This window comes from Rhinolophus sinicus, chromosome 17 (genome assembly GCF_057876585.1).
Source record: "Rhinolophus sinicus isolate RSI-liver-muscle chromosome 17, RSI-T2T, whole genome shotgun sequence".
NCBI classification, from domain to species: Eukaryota; Metazoa; Chordata; class Mammalia; order Chiroptera; family Rhinolophidae; genus Rhinolophus; species Rhinolophus sinicus.
In genome coordinates this window covers 30,498,936-30,521,899 of record NC_142517.1, presented here as the reverse complement: position 1 = coordinate 30,521,899, position 22,964 = coordinate 30,498,936, and the positions used below count along the sequence as shown (strand labels likewise).

General features: G+C 37.4%; 2 protein-coding genes across 4 annotated transcripts in view; one reads left to right on the top strand and one right to left on the bottom strand.

Annotated features, from left to right (window-relative positions):
- SPTSSB (serine palmitoyltransferase small subunit B) overlaps window positions 1–20,372 on the top strand; it is a 29,207-nt gene extending 8,835 nt beyond the window's left edge. The window contains exons 2-3 of one of the 3 annotated variants that reach the window (XM_019731918.3): window positions 1,083–1,178; window positions 18,757–20,372. In XM_019731918.3, coding sequence (XP_019587477.2) covers window positions 18,784–19,014 — 231 coding nt within the window. In that variant the 5' untranslated portion in view covers window positions 1,083–1,178; window positions 18,757–18,783 and the 3' untranslated portion in view covers window positions 19,015–20,372. Of the gene's footprint in view, window positions 1–1,082; window positions 1,179–18,751 lie in introns of all 3 variants that reach the window. The other 2 variants (XM_019731917.3, XM_019731920.3) reach the window with 2 other exon arrangements.
- Window positions 1–22,964, bottom strand: part of OTOL1 (otolin 1) — a 134,531-nt gene that overhangs the window by 106,292 nt on the left and 5,275 nt on the right. Inside the window, exon 2 of the mRNA XM_088793733.1 lies at window positions 15,136–15,227. The gene's annotated coding sequence lies outside the window, so the exon portion shown is untranslated. The remainder of the gene's footprint in view (window positions 1–15,135; window positions 15,228–22,964) is intronic.

Here is a 22,964-nt window from a genome sequence, read left to right as displayed (position 1 = left end):
GTGATATTTTGTTATAAAAGCCAAAATGGACTAAGACAATTAGATCACTTTATTTGCCAACCATATCATAACACTATGGCCTCCTAATGAACTTGAAGTCGAAGAAAATTCCTTAGTCTTTTTTACTTAAACTGACAGTAAGCCACATTTCCCTCATCTTACAATTGACTTTTTGAACTGAAGAACAAGAGTTTCTATTTCCCCAAGAGTTTTACCCTCAGTCATTCTTGAATTCTGGAATCTGCTAAGTCTTTCCTAACTCCATCCCATAACTTGGGTTCATCTGCAAATTGGATCATCCGTACTTTCTGTGACTTAATTCAGATGGATAAAAATGGTCAGGACAAAATACATAGCCCTGGGGCTCACCACTAAAGACCCACTCCCCATCTTTATGATGCTTTACCAATTACAAAACACTTTCAAAAACATTATTTCACTTAATTCTTAATAACTACCCTGTGAATAAGATACTATCATCATTCTATATGTGAGGACAAAGATTCAGAATATCTGACTTGCCTCATACGACACAGCTAATAAATAACAAGACAGGAAACAAGCCTTAGAGTTTCAGATTTTTTTTTCCAGTGCTTTTTCGAACATAGATTTTTAAAACAGAGTGATTAACCTAATCTATTTTTCCCTTTTTTTCCCCATGGATATCAAGAAAGACTAATTAAAATCAAGACGCATTTTCTACAAACAAAATATCAACCAGAAATGCAGTATATAAAACATTAAAAGCAGGCTGCTCTGACAGAAGCAAGGTGCAGGGCTCTTAGCCTCACCTCTTTGTCCTGCCTGGGGCCTCCCTTCAACCCTGCCATACATGGTCACGTGACACCGTGCAGTTCTTAGAGTACATTGGGAAGTCACTAGCCAATGGCATGTCCTCAAACTGTAATCATTTCTAAAAAATAATTTAAAAACAAGGCTAGCTGGTCATACCTTGTTTTTATAATACATTCTAAAATTTTGTAGGAGAATAGCCATCTAAGAGGCTCAATAACCTTTTACATGGAACAGAATTGTTTTAAAATTTGAAGGCATCTTTGGCTTGATGAAAATATGTATTTCAGAGATGAAGAAACAGCACAGCCAAGAGAAGTAACCCATACAAGACCATTCCGTGGAGGAGCAAGGACAAGAATCCAAACCTGGACCCTCCTAGGCAGGTACATTCTTCTGATTGTATCATGGAGTCTCACTTTTAGAAACCTGACCCTTTCGATCACAACATGAAGCTTCTGGTTCTCACTTGAGCAACCAAGAAACATTTATTATATACTTGACATTGTAATGGCATTTAAAATGACACAAAGGAGTTAAATATGGCAATTAGTATAGTAATGAGGCCTTGAGTTGAGAGGCTGCTTTGAAGTATATTCAGAAAAGTGTTTATGTGCACATGTCAAGGAATTCATAGATTCTCTCCCCCCCTCCCCCCAAAGTTCTCGGCCTCCAGGTTAAGAACCTCCGGCCAATCCCAGTACAAGTGCCAATATCAAGATTGCATAGCACCAGCTACTATCTTATTTATGGGTCTGTTGGTTAAAGGCTGCTTCTGTTTCGGCATCCTTCATCTTTTATTTAAATGGAGCAGCATCTTATCCTGAAAGACCTGTGATGCAAGAGAGGAGTAAATGTTTTAATAAGTTACTTATTAGGCCGGTGGCACAAATTAAGAGAGAAATATGGTACAATGAAAACATTTTCTCTCAAAAATGTTAACCACGAAAGTGAGGATGGTCAGTGTTCATAATAGGACATTCATTTTCTTTTTGTTTCTCTTATTCTTAAGAAAGAAAAGGAAATAGAATGAAGAAAACATTACTATATTACCGCTAGCTGCCAGCCCGCTTTTACTACATCGATAGCAAATGGGAAAAAGAGTGGTGGGTGTGGACAAAAAGAAATAGATTTCACTTCTGAATGATTGTTTCTTAATCCTTCCCTTTTGCTATAATCTTTTAAGAGATTTATGGTTCTGAAATGGTTGGCAACAAATTCTTCATTTCAAAATAGTTTAGGCAGCTCCAGTATTACTCTAACGTTATTGGTGACAAGGCTTGCTTCTACTTATTCAAAAAATACTTGTTGGGCAGCATTTTGAAAGCACTGCTGTAGGAGGCATTGTGGTGGGATAGGCCGCTCTGCGGTGAGAGAATCCAGGACACAATTCCAGTGTTATTTCCTCCTTGGCTTTGGACAATAAGCAAGGTACTAAAACTTAATAAGCCCCAGTTTCCTCATCTTTGACATGAGGTTATACATTTTTTATCTCCTTTATGACAGCCACACTGGAACTGAATAAAATATTCTGAAGAATAATCTCTCTCAAAGTGACTTCTAATTTGATAACTGATTCACAAGTTCACATGTTCTGCCTTAAAAATGATCTCATTCTCTTTTACTCTTTGCCTGGTATTCACAACCTTAGCAATAGTATATTAGTATAGTGTGTAGTACTTATGAGTTAACATTGATTTAGCCCTGCCTATGTTTTATTCTAAATACTTAACACTTTTTAATCTTCCCAGAAATCGTATGAAGTTCTATTGTCATTCCTGTTTTCCAGTTGAGGAAACTGAGTCCCGGTAGTTGAGGAACTTAGCCAGGGTCAAACCCAGACAGGATCCAGAGCCAGAGCTCGCAACTACTCACCGAGGTGCCTCTTGCCAGGATTCTCACCCAGCTCCCTGGGTGTCCACTGTGAGACTGTGGGCCTCTATTTCATCTTTAAAATAGGAATCACTTGATAGAAGAAAACATAGGCATTAAGGTTCTGGACATTGGTCTCAGAAGTAGATATTTTTGTGACTGACTCCAAAGGCTTTTTGTGACTTTGACTCCAAAAATAAATGAATGGAGCTACATCAAACTAAAAAGCTTCTGCCCACCAGCAGAAACCATCAACAAAAACAAAAAACAAACCAACCAAATGGGAGAAGATATTTGCAAATGATACCTCCAACAAGGGACAATTATCCAAAATATATGAACAACCCATACACCACCAAAAACAACAACAAAAATCTGATTTTAAAATGGGCAGAGGATCTGAATAGACATTTTCCCACAGAAGACATATAGATGGCCAATAGGCACATGAAAAGATGTTCAACAGTCACTAGTTACTAGGGAAATACAAATCAAAATCACAATAAAATATCACCTCGTACCTGTTAGAATGGCTATTATGAAAGAGACAAGAAATAACAAGTATTGGAGGGGTTGTGGAGAAAACGGAACCCTTATGCACTGTTGGTGGGAATGTGAATTAGTGCAGCCACTATGGAAAGCAGTATGGAGGTTCCACAGAAAATTAAGAATAGAATTACCACATGATCCAGCATTTCCTCTTCTGGGTCTTTACCCAAAAAATATGGAAACACTAATTCGTAAAGATATACAAGTATGTATCCCTATATTTACTGCAGCATTATTTACAATAGCTGAAATGTGGAAACAACTTAAGTGTCCATTGACAGATGAATAGATAAAGATGTTGTATATACAGAGGGTGTATATATATATGTGTGTGTGTGTGTGTGTGTGTATATATATATACACATATGAAATACTGTATGAAATACTTCCATTTGTGACAAATATGGATGGACTTTGAGAGTACTATGCTAAGTGAAATAATTCAGAAGGAAAAGGACAAAAACTATATGATTTCACTCATGTGTAATATAAAACAAAAATTAACAAACAAACTAACAAAACAAACAAAACAAACTCATAGAATTAGTTTGATGGTTACCAGAGGGGAAGGGAGTGGAGAGAGGGGGAATTGGGCAAAGGAGGTCAAATATATGGTGACAGATGGAAACTAAATTTTGATGGTGAGCATGCAATAGAGTATACAGATACCAAATTATAATGCTGTACACCTGAAATTTATATGTTATTAACCAATGTAACCTCAACAAATATAATTTAAAAATAGGAATCATTTAAGTTAAGCATCTAGTCAGTACCTGCCACAGGGGTACTTAATAAATGCTGTTTCGGCCTTTTGAGCCTTTTGAGTCACGCTTTTGCTCAGGCCCACTCCAATCCCTTTGGAGTATACTTTCTCTTCTAGTAATGGCCCTTGAGCCACTGCTTTCTGCTCGGGCACGCTTCTACCCCTTGAAGTGTACTTTTTCTTCTAATAAACTGCTCTTTCACTACTTTATAAATAAATAAATAAATAAATAAATAAATAAATAAATAAATAAATAAATAAATAAATGCTGTTTCTGTTCCCTAAAGTTCCACATTATAAGATTCTAGTGTTTTTAAGGAAGAGATCTGAATTTGTTTCCTAGGGTTGCTATAACAAAGCACCACTGCTTTGGCAGCTTAGAACAAGAAAAATGTATTGTGTCACAGTTTGGGAGGATAGAAATCTGAAATCAAGACGTCAGCAGGTGCGCTCCCTCCAAAGGCTCTAGGGGAAAATTCTCCAGTGCCTGTAACACTTCTGATGCTTCCAGGTGGTCCGTGGCTTATGGCTACATAACTCCAATCTCTACCTCTGTCTTTGCACGGCCTTTTCCTCTGTGTCTCTCTTCTGAAGACATTTGTCATTGGATTTAGGACTGACCTGGGTAATCCAGGATGATCTCTTGCTGAGATCCATAATTTAATTACATCTACAAAGACCTCTTTCCCAAATAAGATCACATTCACAGGTCCCAGGATGTGGACATATGTTTTTGGGGGCCACCATACAATATCTTAATCCAAATATTTTTATATCTTGGGATATTCCCTCTGGTATTCTTAACAAAGCCCACATTTATTCAAAGAGGGAAAAGAACATTGCATCTGACCCAGTTCAGGCCTGTAGTTAAATCCGTTACAAAATCTGTTGGTTGAATTATTTTTCTTATATGCCCTGTTGTCATTAGCCTTCTCCACATTTACTTGAGAATCAACAAAGTTCTTAGGAAGCAAACAATTGTCACTCACTTAAAATAACAAGTGTGGAGTTCAGCATTTCTCCACTTTTCACTACAGGCATACAGGTAGCCATGCACCGTGCACTTGGGAGAAGGTGAAAGAGAAGGAAGCCAACAATAAGTAATATGTCCACTGTTCTTCTCAGGAGAATGAGAAATATACTCAGCTAACTTGTCAGTATTTTTTTTTCTTTTAGTACATTGTATCATTTCAGTAACTCACTTTTAAGTACAGTATTACAAAATCTAATTAGAATGTAATATAATTGCCTAAAAGCAAGTTTTGACATAACTCTATAAACTGCCTTTCCCTTCTTTCTTCTCCCTATCTCACCACCACCCAAATCGCAACTCCAGAAACTAGTTGACCAGGAATGCTAACCAACCAAGTAGGAAAATGTCCCTTGATCTGGAGGTTGGCAGACAGGACACTTCAACAATGCTGTGTCTATCTCCATAACCCTTAGAATCAGCCTAGCTCTTCACTCATTTTCCTAAAAGCGGTAATAACTAAGAAACAGAAAGAGGTCAGTTGAGGGGTGTGATGAAGCAACAGGCTATATTACTATTGCCACAAAAATCGCACCTATGAAAGGTCACTGTTGCTGATCACAAAATAGGAAAAACCCTGAACTCATCACCAGAAGCTCTCCAGACCATGTAATAAGAAATAAAGAATAGGCCAGAAAAATGAGGAGGAGGAAGAAGGGCAGAAAAACAAACAAAAACAAAAAAGTTTTATGAGCAAATGTATGCAATGTTAGCAAAAAAAAGCAAAGAAAACAGAAAATCAGTATTAGAAAATACTATTGGAAAAGTCTTGCTTGGCCAGCTGCCTATACAACCAGATTTCCTTTGTCAGAACTCTGGGAACAAGTGCTCAGCAGGTATGCTTTTGACAAATCAGTATTGCAGTAACTCACCTGCCTTGCCCTCAACTTGTGCCTTGGGTGGGGAGTCTTCTGTTTCTGAAGACACATCAAATATAATAATGAGAGGTAGGAATGAGATGAAGGCTTACTTTTTCATGGTCTGGCTCCTAGATCCTAAGAAAATCAAGTCCTTAAAAACGAACAGTAAGCAAGTAGTTCTTTTACACAATTGTGGGTTTGATGGCTAAGAGCTGGAGATGAAAAGAGAAAGCAGAACTGTTGTGATATGCATGGAATACAGTTTTCAGGAAAGGGGTTTGTAATGACAGTAGAAGAGTAATTTCAGCCGTAATTTAGCCACTTTTTCACTCTTCTTTCCTTTTAAGTGCTCTGGATGTTGGGGGTCTAAAGTCCCTTATTTCATATCATTATCAAAAACAGATAAGCATATCATAGAATTTATAATTCCCACAAGTACTGTAGGAGATGAAACTACTAGGATTTCACTGATGCCAAGAATGAACCTAAACACGTCAATCCTCCTCTCAGAAGGTGGTTTTTTTGTTTGTTTGTTTTTTTGTAGTTTGGCAGTTCCTAATTTTCCTTATATCCTGAAAATCAAGAAGAAGGGAATCCCAATTAGGACCTCACAAATATTACTTGAAGATCTTTGGGGTTATTTGTTTACTCAGTTTCTTGTTTACTCAGTTTCAGATGGTATATCTATGCTATTTTGCTAGACTAGTAATGCCCCCACTACAAATGGAGAATCTCAATGACTTTCTAAAAATATTATTCAGATTATTTTAAAGTATATGTTTAAATTTTAGTCCTTATTTTAGAGTTCTTCATTGACATTTATTTTTTTTAATTCTAACAGTTTATTATCTTAACCAGTTTTAAACATACAGTTCAATATGTTAAGTATATTCACATGGTTGTGCAACCAGCCTTCAGGATGTTCTCTCTTGCAAAACTGAAACTCCATACCCATGGAACAACTCCCAATTTCCTCCTTCCTCCTGCCTCTGGTAACCACCTTCTATTTTGTTTCTCAGTTTGACTATTCTGCATATCTCATACAGCATTTATCTTTTCTGTGACTGGCTTATTTCATTTAGCATAATGTCCTCGAGCTTCGTCTATGTTGTAGCATATATCAGAATTCCCTTACTTTCTAAATGATGAATAATATCCCATTGCATGTATATACTGTACTTTGTTTATCTGTCCATCTGGGAATGACACTTGGATGGCTTCCCCTTTTTGGCTATTGTGAATCATGCTGCTTTAACATGTGTGTATATTTAATGACTTTTTAAAAATGATTTTTAATGCCTTTAAGACCACAGTGTTGTGGCTCTGTTTACTTTTTGCTGCTAAAAACAACTTGGCATCCCTTGCGAACAATATCTTCAGAAGGGAAAAGCCACCCGGAAGATATACTCTTTCCTAGCTCATAGGATAACCGGGTTTTGTTGGTTCTTTTTTTCCAAATAAAATAGTAATAAAGAGGCTCATCCTAAGAAATGATGTTATAGTCAAAAACTGGGCCCAGAAACCCTACTTGCCACTCAAATATTGGCAGAAATAAACAAGGATACTTGCCCTGTTTCTATATGAGTAAATGAAAGGACTCGAGGAACAAGACAAGCTATATCATCCTCCCATTATAAATTTCTCTTCCTATTCATAACATCTACTCAACATTGATGTACTTGATGCTCTTTTTATTTTCAAAATATACATCTTCTTTTTGATAACCACACAACGTTGAGATTGAGCTAATCTGCAGTTAGTATTTCTTAAATTACTATGAAATTTCCTATTAAAGTCCAAATTCCAAATTTTCTTTCCCAGCCAGAAATCCTTCATTCATAAATCCCTCTGGAGTCTGTCAGGAAATGCCAAACAACAAGAACTGCTTTGAAATTCCATTTACTCAACACATGCCATGTTGCCCAATGGCCTCAGCTAACAGTTGGACTGGAAATACATGTTTTCTATTGTTCTGCTTTTGTTAGTGTTGATAAAAATTAGAGGTAGTAAGGTTGGTTCAGGTAGCCACAAAAACACTCTGCTCTCATATATAACTCAAACTACCATGTTTCCCTGAAAATAAGACCTAGGTGGACAATCAACTCTAATGCGTCTTTTGGAGCAAAACTTAATATAAGACTGGGTATTATGTTATGTTATGTTATATTATATTATATTATATTATATTATATTATATTATATTATATTATACACGGTCTTGTAGTAAAATAAGACCAGGGAAACATGGTAACACTGTACCCACAACTGAGAAAAATTGTTGGTGAGACTTATTCCTTTCAGTACATTATATCAGTAACTCACTTCTAAGTACAAGATTGTAAAACTTAGAGTAACTTTGTTGCCTAAAAGCAGTAACATGCTTTGACTTACAATTGTTTGTTTCTTCTTCTCTGAGGAGTCTACGAAATTGTCCATCTATTTCATGAATGCATAAAGAAAGTTCTTTCATTGCCCTATGGTTGTTTGATTTTCTTCTTTGCTTTGATTCATTACAAAATTTTCAGTGGGTTTTCTCAACTCACTCTAAAGGCTTGGACTTCAAATCCACCACTTCTGGTCTGACTTCTCATATTCACCCTGGTACCAACACAAGGAATTACTTGCCAAAGGATGGCTGGAGAGGAGTCTAAGATGGAAAGGAAATTCCCAGGAAAATGTCAAGTAAGGATGGAACTTTCGGTGGTGCGCAGAAAATAGGGGAGTCCACCAAAGAAAACTTAGAGCAAGATATCTGGGAACTGGGAAGCCCATAAACTAATACTGTACCTGATTCTTACATAGACACAATATGAGGTTTTGCCATTAACCACATGAACGGATTCACATTAAAGAAGCAGTTTGTGATTAGTTCCCCCAAGACAAGAACCACACATACAATCGTGCAGTGCACGGCCCACACATGGCATATGGTGGCCCTGCCCAAGACATATTTGAAAATTTGTTTAGAGATTTCAGTGCCTTTCAAGTAGTGGTTTGTGGTAATGGTTATACACATGCACTGGGTCAGTTTGTTTGTAATGTACTAGGCAACTCAATTAGCAAACAAAAATACGGGCTGAGTTGTTGTTTTTCCCCCTATAAAATATACAAAGCACTCCATTATTGAGGTAACAATTATAGAATATTCCACAAAGATTTTTGACTTTATAATTTAGTACAATCTTGCAAATGGTTTAAATTTATACCAATTCACAAGGAATAAACACTACTATCACTATGACTTCTAAAGAGCTCCAAACTTTTTCCTATACTCCTTACCACATCACTGAGACAGAGGTAATTATAAATTATCTTCATTTTACATAGAGAAGCTGTGACACAGAAAGATTTTGGAACTTGCCCAAAGATATAAAGTACAATAAATGAATGAATGAATGAATGAATGAATGAATGAATGAATGAATGAAGAGAAAAGAGCAAAGATATAAGTAAGGAGAAGAAAAGAAAGAAAAGAAAAAGTAGCAATATAATCTCTAGATGTTCCCATCCTGTGATTTTGTTCCACTAGAACCAGTTTTTTACCTACCAATCTTAAATTATTACTCACACAGAGTAAGCACTTGTAAAAGCCTTTTTAATGGAATTTAAAACCACTTCACAAGTGTTTTTTTTTTATTCCCCACTGAGTTCATGAACTTTTAACAGTGTGAGAAAGTAAAAAAGCATTTGCTATATTAAAAAAAGTATTTAGTACCAGTTTTCTTCCATCCTCCAAAAAGACAAATTATAGTGGATTTGCAGGGGGAAAAAATCTGTCTAAAACTTATTGCCTGAAAGCAAAGAGAATCTATAAGCACCTTTTATATGCCCCACATTATACTATGGAAATATTAAATAAGTGCAAGTATGGTCCCTGCCCTGAACAAATTTATAATCCATTTGTTCATTCATTCATTCAGCCAGCCAACCAGCTCACCAGCAACCATATAAGCACCCCACATTCCAGGCAATGGGGATAAAGAGATGAGTGCAGCATATTCCCAGTATTCGTAGACCTCATAGGCTAGTGGAGAAACAGATTCTACATGTCTAATTATAATACAATATAAGTTCTGAAACGTTGTTACAGTGGTAACACATAAAAGAAAGCAATATATTTTTCTTGGGAAGGGTGGTCTCCTGAGAATACTTCTAGAAAGGAAAACATAGGAGCTAGGTCTTGAAAGCAAGTAGGATTTTTATCAAGAAGAGAAAGGGACACAAAAACATCTCTAGAAGAGAGAATGAACTAAAACATGGAAGCTTCAGAGTGAATGGCATTTAGCAGGAAAGTTCAGAGATGATCCTGGAGAGGTGGAGAAATTAAACCGTGGAAGGTTAAATGAATGTTTCATTTCAGAGGAAATGGAGAGCCATTGAAGGGTTTCGAGCAGAGAAGTGAATCTATAATTTTAGAAAGTTAATTCCAGCAACAGCATGGAAGATGGTAAGGTGACCAGGAGACAAGTTGGCAGGCTATTTCATTAGTCCAAGCAAGAGAAGGAGAGAATGTTAACATGTTATGTTAACATTTTAACGTAAAATGTTAAATGCCCAATAACATTTTCTGCAATGATAGAAATAGTCTATATCCATTCTGTCTACTATGGTAGCCATAAGCCATATGTGGCTATTGAGCACTAAAAATTTAAATTGCCACATGTGGCTAGTGGTGCCCTATGGGACAGTGCAGAGATATCTTACATGGCATTTGAGTTAAGCCTTAAAATAGGGTTTTCCCGACAGCAAGTGGGTTAAGAAATCAATATGATAGCTCACAATTGTTTTTTTGTTTTTAATAAACAAAGAATAACATAGACTACAGTAGAATTGAATCAAATAGAACAGAATAAAGAAAATATCAGCAAGTACCTCACAGTATTATACAGAGGGTGCCGAAAAAATGTATACACATTTTAAGAAAGGAAAAAAACTGTATTAAAATTGTAATACTCAATATATACCGATAACAAAAGATGAATACACGTCATGTGTATACATTTTTTTGGTACCGCCAGTATTAAAAGATGCTTGTTTTTATTAGATGTCTGTGTACACTGGATGTTTGTACACTGGATCATAATGTAAAATGTACTTTTCCTCTCTATTATGTTTAAAAATGTTTGAAATCCAGGCCTTTATGGAAGGGTATTATTTAACTATGTTCAGAGTTTTTAGGAAGAGTTTTCCAGAAGGTCAGAATAGCATACGTAAAGTTCATTTGAGTTTGGAATAGGAATAACTCTACATCTTTCAAGACTTTCTTAACTTTTTTTTTTTGCCTTTAAAAATTTTTAATAGACTTTATTATTTAGAACAGTTTTAGATTTAGAGAAAAATTGAGGAGATAGTACAGAGAAACTGGATACTCTGCATCCATTTTCCCCTAAGATGTTAATCCTATATTAATATGACACATGCTATAATTAATGAGCCAATCCTGATACACTGTCATTAACTAGAGCCAATACTTTACTCAGATTTCCTTAGTTTTTACCGAATATCCTTTTCCTGTTCTAGGATTCCATTCAGGATAACACATCAAATACAGATGTCATATTTCCTTCGGTTCCTTTGGGCTGTGACAGATTTTCACACTTGGCTTGTTTCTGATGACCTTGAGAGTTTTAAGGAGCACTGGTCAGGTATTTTGTAGGATGCTCCTTTATTGGAAATTTGCCTGATGTCTTTTCTCATGATTAGACTGAGGTTGTGGGTGACTGGGAAGAAGACCACAAAGGTGCCATTTTCATGCCCTGAAATCATGGATACATACTATCAACATGATTTAACATTGCTGATATGGGCTTTGCTCAGCTGGCTGAGGTAGTGCTTTATCCGTCTTCGCTACTGTACATCGACTCTTCTTTTAACCCCCCACCCCCTTTCCATACTGTACTCTTTGGAAGGAAATTACTCTGCTCCTCTTAAAAATAAAATACTTAATTAAAGGGAGGTTTGAACTTCAGTCATACTGAGTTCTTTCCAAAGAACACACCTTCTGAGTACAGACACAGTCTTTTTTTAGATACAGTATCTCTTCCTGTAGCAGTAAGACGCGTTTTTCATTTCTCAGATTTTCAGGTTCCAAATAGGAAGCACAAAAACAGCTGAGTGACTGACACAGAATTCCAAAAATAAGTTGGGGAAGAGTTAGCCCAAAATCAATTGCGGGTCCTTCTGACCTTTCTCTTCAGCCCCAGATTCTGACATTTTAGAAGGAAATTTAACCCAAAATGTGTTAGGATCCTCCCCACTCGCCCTCCCCGGGAGAGAAGATTCATTTTAAGCTAGAGTTTAGAAAGGGAAATCCCTTACTGAGAAAATCCAATAATTCGGAGTATGTTCTTTCAGGTGGAGGGGTCAGTAGGACCCAGTCTTCTGCAATATCCCTCAGGTAAATTCTACCCTACCCGAACACCCGCTACTCAGCTTTCACTGCAGATGAGCCTCCCTTTCTCCCACTCCTGTTCTTGTGGGCAGAAAACAGCAATGAAGAACTTCCTGAGCAAGCCCAGCCTCTACTTCTGTTACTTCCCTGCTTGTTCCCCTTACAGTGCTCTCATTTTGTGACTCATACACCTGGGTTCATGTGGACAACTGACTTTTTTTTTTTTATTGCTCTATTTAACTTTCTTCTCCATTGAGGTTAGAACAAGATCCTGCCCCTGAGTAATGTGGATCATAAGTCCTAGGTCCTCTCCCTCTCCTTCCAGGAGAGGAGGTGAAATTGTATCTCCTTTCCCACTATGCACAAATCTAGTGAGAGGAAAATAAGTCACCACCTGTTGATAAAAAAGCAGTGACATTCAGAAATAAAAAATAGCCTCTCACTCTCCAATCAGTTATGAGATAACCTCTTAGGAGAACTCCGAGTCCTTACTGTCCCAATGTACATATCCGTTCACTGGATCCCCTTCAGGATTCAGTCTCTTCCTCTGGTTCCCAAGACTCTAATAATCCTTCTCTGTCTTCCTCCCCTCTATCTGGCAAAACTCTGTTTTAGGTCTTTTATCCATGCGAAGATGTACGTTACTAACAAGAACCTTAGCTTTGCCAATTGCCAGTAATATTTGCAATAACTAGGCATTCAGACCCTCATTTGGCTAGAGGAGAATCTCAACTGTGGGATTTCAGGAAAGAGTCTTGAGTAAGGGAAGAGTAGAGTCTGGGGAAACTGAGGGAGGGTGGGGCTGAGGTCTTGCAGATAGTCTGCACACCTGATTCCATTGTCCTTGCTCAACTTTGAGTCTTCTAAGACCAGAAAACCGCCATTGGAACTTCTGCTTCTTTCATCCAGTGTCAATTCACAAAACACAGAGTATTCCTCGCCAGGTCCAGTCACTTCAATATGGTTTGACAAACCAATTTAATTAATGTCAACCAATTTAAGGTTAGCCCCCTAAGCTCCGTCCTCTTCTTTAAAGTGAGTGATTTGGTCTAGCGGCTCTAGTCCATCCGGCCACTAACATTCTAGCATTACACTTTAGCTACTTAATACATATGGGAAATATTGTCTAAAATGTATATTGGTAGAAAATGTTCAGTGGAATTATAATCCTTGAGGGCACATGACTATCTCGGTCACATGGCATCTCCAGTTCCTAGTACAATTATCAGCAAGTTAACAATTTTTTTTTGATAAATGAAAGGAAGGGAAGGAGGGAGGAAAGCCTTTCTCCAGTTGTATTCTTTCTTCCTACCTATGTATTTCCTCCATATGCAAATGCCTTGAATTGATGCTTTGCTTGCAATTCCGCTAATCTTCACAGCAACCCTAAACAGTAGGGATTATGATCTCCATTTTACTGATGAGGAAATTGAAGGCCAGAACAATTAAGTGACTGGACCAAGGTCACACAGCCAGTAAGTAGAGGAGTCAGGAACGTGAGTTAACATCTATCTTTATTCCCAAACCCATATTCTGCATTATGCAAATGCAATAAGAGCACTTTGTAAACTACAAATAATCCTATGAAAATATAAATGGTTTTGTTTTTCTTACTAGAGAAACTCTGACAAATCAAATCCACTAGGTATCTTAGAATGTGGCAGTATACTGGTCCTCCAGAAGAAGGAGACTTTATCATGTTTTTAAAACAATGGCGCAGAGATAGAAAAACCTGCTTAAAGGAAGGGAGCTATCACCATAGCATAATATGAACTCAGGGTGGCAGACAGGGAGGAATCTAGTAAGTCTGTTAGACTCCCCTCTGTGTCACATTGTTTCTGGGTGCCTGGCAAGAATTTGTTTATCAAATGTTTGCTCTTTCTCATTTACCTGTAAATGACCTACTTTCCCTCTGAAGTCCCAGACCTCTGACCTCCTCTCCTCAGTCCAGAATGTCATATAAACTTCAAATGCCCCATAGCGCTCATAGTCTTATGGAATCCCCGCATGTACATACATAATAAATTTGGTTATTTTCTCCTGCTAATCTGTCTCACATCACTCTGATTATTAGACCAGCCAGGAGAGTTTAGAAGGGTAGAAGGAAAATTATTTCCCTCCCCTACATTTTCATGGTCCAGTTTGCTGCTGCCTAGAAGAGAATTTTCTATCTGCAATGGGACAGATTCCTTCTGAAGCCATCACTACCGTACTCAGAAGAAACCACATAATAGTACTCTAAATGTATGTGTTCAATGAATTAATAAATTCTCCTACCCACGTTACTCATTTTAAATAGTATAAAAGTTGTTTTTAAAATCTTTCCTATCATCCCATAGACTGAAAAATGGACTCAGTAGAAATACAGTACCTAAGCCAACCTAGAACATAAATATAGTGCATATTCTAATAACAGGTTGTAGCAGATGGTTTACCAATGATAACCAACTCTCTCTCTTCTCACTTTTTCATAATAAGAAACAATGAATAAACAACCTTTAAAATTGCTTTTCATCAATAAGGAAGAAAAGAATCAAAGCAAAGAGGAAATCAATGCTTTTTATTGACTGACTCTTAGACTACATGAGACTAAAGTGAGATGTGACAATACAAAGCCCTTTTTACATGTCAGAGCCGGCTACTGACAGGGCTGGGAAATGATACAGGAGACTGTAGATACTGGCAAGGAAAATACAATTTTTAAGTCTTAATTCTTTCCATTGTTAGCAGTATGTGACCAAGGTCATATCAGGTACCTACCTTTGGTACAATGCATGTAGGTAATGCTTTAGATCTGCCACTTCCTCAATTGATGGATAGATGGATGGATGGATTGATTTTTACAGCTTAAAACAATGAACACTGACTATCTCACCGTTTCCATGGCTCAGGAATCTGGGTACAATTTAGCTGAATGCCTCTGGCGCAGGGTCTTTTGCAAGGCTACGATCAAGATGTCCACTGGGGCTGTTCAAGCAAGAAATTTCATTTTAGAATAGAAATCAATGGGCAGGCAAGTAATTGATGCATTTTTAAAAACTAAAATGTATAAAGTCAATAACATTTCTAAATGAGTAATTTATCTCATTTATAAAATATACTAAGAATATTTTTAACAGATTTTCAGTACATGGTTGATTCTGAATAAGTAACACCCATAGGAGAGCAGAGACACAGATTTTCTGAAACGATTGGTATTCAAAATCATTTCAACTTGGTTTCAGACTACAGTTTGTCCATAGGAGCTTAAAACATGTCCATAGGAGCTTAAAGCCTCATCCTCTCAAACCCATCACAGCATCCCCTGTGAAAACCTCTGAAGCCCCCTTCACTCGTAGGCTAAAGACCAAAATGCTCAGCCTATCCGACTAGGCTCTACAGCGCTTGGCCTCACGGACCACCATTCCCTCCTCTTCAGTTTTCTCATACTCTCAGCCTCCCTCACCAGATCGCTGTGCCCCATTCCCGCCCCTCCCCCCCCCACCTGTCAAGCTCCTTCCCACCTCTAATCTTTTCACAAACACAGGTTGATCCCTCTGTCTTGGCCATTCTCCCCACCTGACTACCCATTGATGTGTTTGACTTGCAATCATCCCTTGGATTTTATCTTAAATATCTCTTTCTCGGAGACATGCTCAGACTGGACCATAGCCCGATACACTGCTCTTTTCCTTTAGGGAATTATGTAGTTGATAATTACTTCTTTGTATATATTAATTGCTACCTGCTTCCTCAACTAGACCAAGCTTCCTAAGCAGAGTGTCTCTACCCGCCTGAGCCACGGTTCCCCCATCTGCACCCAGCACAGCCTGGAGCTTAACACCTCATGAATGTACTAGCACGCTCCTGAGCAGTTATCTGGTTTCACCCCAAAGTCTGTCTAGATAATGAAGAAGAAGCAAGTGTGGGTAGCCATGAATGAGATTTTTAAAAATTAAGTTTTGTTTGAAATATACAGCTGTCTAGTGGGACAGCCTAAAAGTTCAATTAGTGATAACTTCTAATTTTCAGTGGAAAATCTCTATTGTTTGTATAATTTCACTCACTGAAATGATCAGTCCTGTCACCCATTTCCTTTAAGACCTGGCACTATCGGTCAATACTCTTTCTCTACAACCAGAGCTAAGAATAAAAAAGAATTTTTTTAGGTGACTTTTCCTCATGGCCCACCTACCAAGATAAGGCATTTAAATTCAATTACCGCATTTTGCCATGTATAATGCACACCCACATTTTTGGCCCAAATTTTCAGGGGAAAGAATCTTTTGTTTTAATTCTTTAATTCAAATTTTTATTTGTTTACATTTAGGTACTTGTTTTTTGTATTATAAAGGAATTTTAGCATTTATTTTTTAACATATTATGGTACAAGAAATTTTATGTAACAAATAATTGCAAAACACAAGAACAGATACAAGGTACAAGAAATGTTATGTACCGGTAACAAATATACAATATTTGCACATCATAGAAGGCCAAGAACTCTTCATTGTTGCAATTTCATCTTAAGTTCAACAAAACTGGTTAGCTTATTCCAGGGTATTATTCTGCATACGGATATTGTTACTGATTTCTAGAGTTACACTTTTAAATCATAAGCATAAATAAAAGAATTGATAACATTTATATAGATGTACAATTAGTACTATTCATGTATAATGTGCAGCCTCATTTTTCCCTCACAAATTTGGGCCAAAAAAGTGTGCATTATACACAGCAAAATACAGTACTTAGTTCCCACTCTGGCTTCCAGAGAAGATGGGAGACTGACTTCTTTTTGTAAGAAAGTAAAACATCTTCAGTTGCTTATCTGCTTATTTGAATTATCCTGGCCATTATTATAGATAATTGTGACCTGGTAACACAAAGACTTTCCATTTTAAGTTTTTGTGGAAATTATCCTTATTAGAAAGTGTTACTTATTATCAAAGCCAAGCTGTTGAAAATCAACAATAGCAAACCAGACAGGCTTAGGTTGGGACTATGAGTGATCTATAATTATTATTTTTAAGTTGGTTACCCGACATGCATTCCTTTACTCATTACTCAGCAAGTACTCACTGATTACCATCTTTATGCCAGGCATTAGGATCATGAGAGTCTCCCAAAGCTTAAGGAGTCCATAGTCTTATGGAGCAAAAAATATCTTGCTTTATTTACTCCAAAGAGAATCAAAAAAGAAAAGAGAGACAGTTGGAGGTCAGAAGATAGAAATAATGTTCAAAAAAATGTAACTGTGATTTGAATAGTAAGAGTTATAAAAGTGGACTTGGATAATGTAGCACCATTATATTCTTAGAAGTAGGCAAAACAGGCACGAAGGTCAGCTTGTAGCCCTATAGACACCCATCCTGTCTGTGAAAGTCTGCAAAATCTTTCCACGAATCATTTTAAGAAAGGATAGATGCTCTTCTTTCTAGGAAAATTTACATGTGATTATAGCTGTCCTATCTGAGGGCCAATGAAACATTTTTATCTGGTTTTCATAAGTTCTGTACCCAGAACACACACAACCACCCAAAGGCACACTTTGGGCTTCCCCTTTGTTTCAGAGGTCCCCAAGACCAGCCACATGTTCAGTGAGTCACTAGGAAGACTCACAGGACTCAACATACATCTGCACTCACAGCTGTACTTCACCACAGTGAAAGGCTATACAACAGGGTCAGCAAGGAAGAAAGACACAGGTGGAGTCTGAAGAAATCCCTTTATGGGCTTCCTATGCTCTCACCTTCCCATGAGTGAACACACACAGTGCACTCCTTTCTCTACCGGCAAAAGGGCAGTCATACATGTGCAACGGTTCTGCCCAGGGAAGCTCATTAGAGACTCAGCACCAAGGTTTTCACTGGGACTGGTTATGTGGACACTCTTTGTCTGGTAATTACCAAAATTTCAGACTCCCAAAATAAAGCAGATGTTCACCATTAATTACAGTGTTTGTACAGTGTAGGCATAATGTGTCATCCTTATCTATTGGGAAATGGAGCGAACATTCCAAAACCCAAGATCCCAGATGCCAGACAAGGGCCGAACTTGCAAGCAAGCAGGTCTTTCTAAAGATAACAGCCTCAGGCTTGTTATGGTAACTCTTTTCTGAACACAATTCTTTAAATCTTCTTCCAGAATATGTGTTGTAGGAAATTTAGAAAATTCATGTTTATCTCTCTCTGTATACATGGCTAAAGAAAATGTGGTCAGCCTCAATTTTTAGGTATTATTATCATTAGAGTTGTTGCTAGGAATTAACATTTGTAGATGAATATTACTATTAATAATATTGTTGCTATTAAGTCTAGTAGTAGTTATTAGTCGTGGCGATATTATTAATATATTGCATATTATTTCTATATAACGGTCATATCAGTCCATTCAATGATGGTTAACATTCTTTGAAAGGTTTTACCAGGCTGAGATCATGAAAATCTAAGGAAATCCTGTGTTTGCTTCTGGGTTTTATTTTTCTTCTAATCTGTTGCCTTCTTTACCAGGACAGACTTTCCACAGCTTGAAGAAGCCAACCATGGATTTCAGGCGTGTAAAGGACTATTTCTCCTGGCTCTACTATCAATACCAGATCATAAGCTGCTGTGCCGTCCTGGAGCCCTGGGAGCAATCCATGTTCAACACCATCTTGCTAACCATTGTTGCTATGGTGGTGTATACGGCCTATGTTTTTATCCCAATCCACATCCGCCTCGCTTGGGAATTTTTCTCCAAAATGTGCGGCTATCACAGTACAATTTCTAATTGATCTTCTCTGCATTCTATGAATTGGCACCGCATATGTGTGTGTTGCTCCGTTTATTGTTGGAGGCACATACTGTGTCTTTTTTCACTATCTGACATAAAAAGGCCTCTCTTCTCTATGCACTCCGATATCCTGCCTGACATTTGAGATAGATGCCTCTTTAGGTTCTTGTGTACGTGTTACATTGTGCATAAGTACTACAATGACCTTACCTCGCATACCATAGTTTCTCAACTTAAATCTACGACTTTAAGGTTTTTTTGTTAATCAGGAAATTTCATATAAAATTTTTCTGGAAAGTAGGCTCATAAGAGACTCACCAGAATCATGTTTAAAATGTTCCCTTGATACCAATTCTATACTGAAGGATATATTTTTTAAAATTTGTTTCATAGGCTACCGTCAAAAGGACCATATCCTTGTTTATAATATACAAAGGGTGCCAAAAAAAATGTATTCACATTTTAAGAAAGGAAAAAATTGTCTTAAAACTGTAATACTCAATATATACCGATAACAAAAGATGAATACAAGTCATGTATATACATTTATTTTGGTACCCCAGGTATAAAAAGATGTGGATAAATTATATGCCCCTCCCCCTAAAGTCTTCTTTTCTAGTAAACTGCTGATACCTAAAATTCTTTACTTCAAGTGCAAAAGAATAGGCTGGAGGTAATTCTCTCCTTTCAGACATGGTTTGTGAATTGTTTCAAATGCCTCTACAAGTCTGGCTTTATAACAAGTTAAAATCAACAATGTTGATTTTAGATAACCCAGTAAGTATTATAATACAAATTAATTTTAAGTATAAGAAACAAAGTATAATCAAAGTAAATTCAGATATTGTGACTTGTGATGTTGCCTTGCCTTGCATGATGCTGGGGGGGGCGGCGGGGGGGGCAGGGTAAGAGAAAAGAAATTGACTTCTTTCTGTTCTTTCATTCAGTGGAGGGGAGAAAAAAAGCATGTACTGGGCTACAGGAAGAAAAGCTGATAAATAGGCTGGAAGTAATATTCTACCAGCAGGAACTTGACAACTCCAGTTAAATGCTTTGATATAGTAGCTTCTTTGCAGAGCAAAAACAAGATTTATTAAATTTCCTTCAAAGTGTTTATCTTAAATACAATTACAAGTTTTTAATTATACTGTTGAATTAAATGTGAATGCCAAAGATCAAACCTTGCAGTGTTTCTTTCCTCTCAATAAATATTATTGTTAGTAATTCTGGAGGATAAAACTATAAATAGTTTTTAGGCAATATTTGCACCCTTGTGTTATGAAAAAATTTTTTTCCAAAGACAGCTAGAGAGAATGATGTTTGGCATGCCATATTAACTTGCATGTTGGTTAAAAACACGTGTTTTGAAGATAAATGAAATCTGAACATGTATTTGTTGATTTTTGCAAAATAAAATTAGGATTAATTTTATAAGTAAAATATCCACCTGAGATTTGCTTTTTCTATTGTACTATCTAGGTGCTTACATCCGTATTTCTCCCCCAAATTATTATTTCTTACTAATCCAGTGGATCAGCTGATCTTACAATGGTAGGGTCAAACTAACATTTATCAAGGGTCTTATCCATGGTGGGCACGTTTTACATGTTGAAGTAGGTATTAAGGTCTCCCAGTTACAGGTAAGGAACCTGGGACTTGGAAAAGGTCCATTTCTTGTTCAAGGTTCTTTAGCTAATAGTGGCAAAGCAAGGAAGCAAATCCAGGTCAGGGCCACACTGGGCCCCAAAATATCTACCGCATGGAAACCCATGGGAGGACAACATGAGCCAATGAAAGTTGGTGGGAAAGCAAAATGTTGGAAAGCAGAACCCCATCAAATAACAGGGGTAAGAGATAGGAAGAGACAGCTGAGGTCAGAGAAACAATAAGCCAAGTCTCAGCTTCCGCCTTTGCTGCTTACCCAGGTACTATGTCCACCATTTCTATGCTGTCCAGGCCCATACGCCTATTTTGAAAGATTGCGTTCACTTTTAAATATTTAACAGAGGATGCTCAGTGAAAGCATGAACTTGGATGCATTCCCAGTTCACAATGATTCAACACCCTTATTACATGGACCCCTGCTAAGTACCCTTGGAATTCAATCACAAAGATACTGCACTGACCTTTTTAAAATCCTCCTTCTAAAAATAAGAACTAAAAGAAATGTGAATAGACCCAGCAAAGCTTAATAAAGGATATTGCAAGCCACTGCCCCAGGATGTCACTTTGAAGGTAAGCATTTCCTCTGAGAAATCAAAATAAAAACACAGTGAGCAAAATATAATCAAACACAATTTGAGAGAGAGAGAGAAAAAAAAAACCCTACGTGCGTGCAGAAGGGAAGAAAGCTCTGCCTGCCCTGCCCGCTCTGACCATTTTCTGGACTAGCAGTGATGCTCTCTATACCTCGACCATAGTGAGCCTAGATTAGAAACATGTTTTATACGTTTTTCTTTTGCATCTATTATTTATATGTTTCAATGGTATATACAGATTGAAAAAACAAAACAAAACAAAACAAAAAAAGCCAAAAGTGTCATGGTTTAAGTGGGCTTGCGTTTGTCACTCACTAAAGTCGGAATCATAAAATGTTCCTTCACTGCTACTGGCCAAGTCAACAATTGCTTTTATCTACTTGTGCAACAAAAATACCCCACAAAATGCCAAGAAATAAGGTAGTTTTAACAAGACAACACTGGTCAGTCTTTATTAATAAATTGTGTGAAGAAAAAAAAAGTCACTAGCCCACAGTTTCTACTTCTTTCTCCTTCCATCACTAATGTATTTAGTTCCTCTCACTAGTAGAGTGTGTGCCCCTAGAAGCCAGGAAATTTGTACTTATTTCTGAATCCCCCATATGTAGCCCAGGACCTGGTACAGAGCTTAGCAAGGTACACATCCTGGGGAATGTAACATAGTCCCCCATACCTTGTCCACACAGAAACAAGGAAGCTCAGTATTTGTATCGGGCCAACCTCAGGATGGACAGCTTCCAGCTATCGACCAAGAGTAACATTAATTCGTTCTTTCATTCATTCTTTCAGCAAATGTATTAAAAGTCCACCATGTATTTATAGAGAGATGGAGATATGGATAGCTATGTGATGAAAAAAAGTACAGTAAAAACTAGGTGGTGGTATTCAGCTGTTCATTGTAAAATTCTCTTTACTGTATATTGGAATTATTAGTATTTTATTAAAAAAACGCTGGGGAAAAACTCTACCATATGCTATTTGTTGAGTTTGCCAATAGGAAACAAAGATGAATGAGAAGGAAACAGAAAAATCCCTGGATTGATGAATCATACAATCCAGTAGGCAAGATGACACAAAAAATAAGCAAACAAAATATTTATGAATTGTCATAAGGTCTTACGAGACAAACAGCAGGGTCCTGGAGAGAAAGCAAGAGGGTTGGGGACGGTAGAGCACTTGTGGGGATGCATTAGAATAACATCCAAACCTCTCTAAACGCAGGACTTTACACAGGGGGCAGTGAGGGACGGCAGGGATGTCCTTTGCACGAAGATGATGACACTGGATGGTGTGAGAGCGGATGGGACAGGGCATGAGTGTGAGCAGGGAGACCCAATACAGACGAGAGCTGAACTAAGGTGGTAACATCAGAGACAGAAAGACACATGGTCTGATTTGACATATTTTGTAGCTGGAAAGTCAGTACATCTTCCTTACGAGTTGAATCAAAGTGGTAATTCCATTAAATACACAAAATCTTTTTCTTTAAATATCTAACCCCGAGCACCAAAGGAAACATCCTCCTCATTTTGGGAGTTATTTCTAGAGCTGATTTGCTGCCCGTAAGAAAGGATAGACCCTTTTCGAAAAGTTGAAAAAAACAAACTTTATACATTTTGACGTTTTCCAGCTTTTAAAGCTTCACCATATCTCATCAAGAGTCCTTATACTTCTGACTGGAAGAAAGGACTCC